Genomic DNA, 3,115 nt, shown 5'->3' with positions numbered 1-3,115 from the left:
ATGAAGGCTTTGAGCCTAAAAGATGATCCAACCCAACAGCCAGTGTCTACAAGCCAAGTACGGAGCAGTTTCTCCACTGGAGTGCAAAGTCCACCCAGTGTGATGAAACTATCATTGGTTGATCAATCTGCTTTAACTAGCAACAAACTTGCATCAAAAAGAAAGCGATCTGAAGTTGAGGATCGACTTGATGACAAAAGAAGCTTCTCCACAGCAAAGAAGCAACAGCGTTTCTCTAAAGAGAGACCCCGCAGTCACACTGAAATGAGCAAGACACAGAAGAGGGTACCTAACATATGGATCATCGGCTCAAGTTACATAAAGCGAGGAGAATGGGCAGCACGCCACGTGTTTGGAGAAAACTTTGGACTTGATGCCAATGTTCATTGGTTTGGAAAAACAGGGACGCGCTGGGACGGCGTCCTTCTTCGTTTTGATGCAGAGTTGATGTCCAGAAAGAGTCCACCTGATATTTTGGTCATTCATGCAGGCGGGAACGACTTGGGACTCGTATCCGCCCAGGAACTTTCCTCTGCAATGACTAAAGACTTGACTGAACTGCATGCAAGGATCCCCTCCATGACAATCCTATATTCCTGCATCAACGAACGCCAAGTGCGGAGGTACAGAAATCCAAAGTACATGATGGACATGGGCGAAAAAACTGTAAACTCAATCATGAGAAAGGCAGTTCATTCCTTTGGAGGCTTCATCATTGAACATCCCTCCCTGAGATATTATGACGAAACCCTATTCGGACAGGACGGAATTCACTTCAACAAGAAGGGAAATGAAGTGTTTCTGACCAACATCCGCTGTGCCATCGAGAAGATCCTTTAGAACCTGTCTCACAGAAAATAGACTTGAGAAAACGCACGACCTCTGGCAAGCCCAACCTACCATCTGACATCAGGAGCTCTATCAAAACTGTCTTTATTTGATTACTTTAATGTAGTCAAATAAAAAGGAGTACAAATCTGAACACTTAAAGTAAACTTCATTAAAATAAAATGATAAATAGATAAATACAAGCTGAATAGTTCAATGTCTTGGCTTCGTTTTAAAGTTTTAATGGTGTCTCTATGCAATAGCATAGCAGAACTTAGCAGAAATATTGTAACTTACCAGAAACATGATAACTTCTCAGAAATACAAGAATTTAGGAGAAATAGTATAAGATAACAGAAAGAATATATTTAGCCAAAAATACTTAAACATTACAGAAACACTATGATTTAGAAAAATAGTACAACATAGCAGAAATACTGTGATTTACCAGAGACACTGTGATGAACTATGAATATTGTAATTTTAAATTAATACTATGTTTTAGCACAAATACTCTGGTTTAGCACAAATATTATAACATAGCAGAAATACAATTATATAGCAGAAATGCTATATTTAGAAAGAAAAATATAATATAGTAGAAATACTATGATTTAGCAGAAATACTGTAATCAGCACATATACTGTAACATGACAGAAATTCCTTCACTTAGTAGTAATACTATAACATAACACAAATGTTATGATTTGGCACAAAAACCATGATTTGGCAAAAATACTATGATTTAGCAGAAATACTATGATTGAGCAGAAATAATAAATTGTAGTAAAAGTACTTTGATTTAACAGGAATACAATTATGGAGGAGTAATACTTTAAAATGGGAGAAATATTGATACACAAACACATACACAGAGCCTAAAGGGAACAGTATTTGTGCCATGGAGTGTTAACAAGAATGTGAGGTCCATATTAGAAAAGATGGTAAAATCATAAAAGTTTTCAGAATTGTAATAAATGATCAATATGAATTACTGGTCTGTGATAGTGTACTAATTTGTAGTGAAAAAAAAAAAAGCTGAACAAGGTGGAATTGAACCCACGACCTTTGGATTGCAGACCCGTGTCATTACCAACTGCACCACTGGGAAAGAGAGCAAACGCCTGGAAAACAGGGTGATGAGCAGTCAGAATGAGATCGCGGTGAGAGGCGAAAAACGGCGTTTTTTGGAGTTACAAAACGTTGTGTAACTCAAAAACTAGGTGGATTAGAAGCACGATTCTTGTACTGGGTGAATCAGCGGACTTTGGTGTACTTTGACCGCGATTTCCATTGCTCTTTGTACAACCGTCGCTGAGATATGACGAGAGAAGAAACGGCTGGCTGGGAAGCCGTGCAGGCCCTGATACGTAAATTTGAATGTCTGAGTCCTCACAGAGGATTGGCTGCCTGGGGACTTGGCAGAAATATATAGAAATAGTATGATTAAGCATAAATACTACATTTAGTAGAAATAATATATTTTAGCACAAATCCTATAAAAAGCAGAAATACTATATTAAGCACAAATCCTATAAAAAGCAGAAATACTATCCATCCATTCGCTTCCGCTTATCCTTTTTCAGGGTTGCGGGGGGCGCTGGAGCCTATCCCAGCTGTCATAGGGCGAGAGGCGGGGTACACCCTGGACAGGTCGCCAGTCTGTCACAGGGCCAACATACAGGGACAGACAACCATTCGCATTCACTTTCATTCGCACATTCACACCTAGTGACAATTTGGGTTATCCAATTAACCTATCCCCACTAAGTGCATGTCTTTGGACGGTGGGAGGAAGCCGGAGTACCCGGAGGGAACCCACGCAAACACGGGGAGGTGTCATTTCAGTGCCTTCCTCACTCTTTTGGGATTCTGCTGTTAAATCAGAATATACGCGCTGATGACGTGCAGCCGCCGCAGCAGCTATTAATTCTGTCTTTTCATCATAAGGCATATAAGGCTAGTTTTTTCTGCAGTGGATTTACTAGAGCCTACACTGGCTTGATTTAAAGCATTTACGTCTGGCTCGGGTCCTTTTTTCCATAGTGGTAGCATGCGATTGGTCACATCACGACATTCTATCATATATTTTTTACAGGACTTTTTAATCAGCCTACTTTCCTTATCACAAATAGTATTTAACATTTCTACTGACCTGTTTTCTGGCGATAATCGTTCGGGATAGGGCTCCGGAAATACATTAGGATGCATTAAACTTATAGTTCTTAAGTTCGAGACGAAATCAGTCACGTAAGCACTTCCGCATGTTCTGGATACGTAATCATG

At 39.7% G+C, this 3,115-nt stretch overlaps 1 protein-coding gene across 1 annotated transcript; it reads left to right on the top strand.

The window, feature by feature from the left end:
- On the top strand, positions 1 to 840 carry LOC146558635 (uncharacterized). Its single transcript, XM_085245904.1, has one exon. The coding sequence runs from the start codon at positions 1 to 3 to the stop codon at positions 838 to 840; it is 840 nt and encodes a 279-aa protein (XP_085102030.1).
- Positions 841 to 3,115: the final 2,275 nt, after the last annotated feature.

The sequence above is a fragment of the Mchenga conophoros genome, linkage group LG15 (assembly GCF_057382185.1).
Source record: "Mchenga conophoros isolate Kocher_MC1m ecotype Shallow Benthic linkage group LG15, M_conophoros_male_GT1.1, whole genome shotgun sequence".
Taxonomy (NCBI): Eukaryota; Metazoa; Chordata; class Actinopteri; order Cichliformes; family Cichlidae; genus Mchenga; species Mchenga conophoros.
Note: the sequence above shows the minus strand (reverse complement) of the source record. Positions and strands in the feature narration are given on the sequence as shown.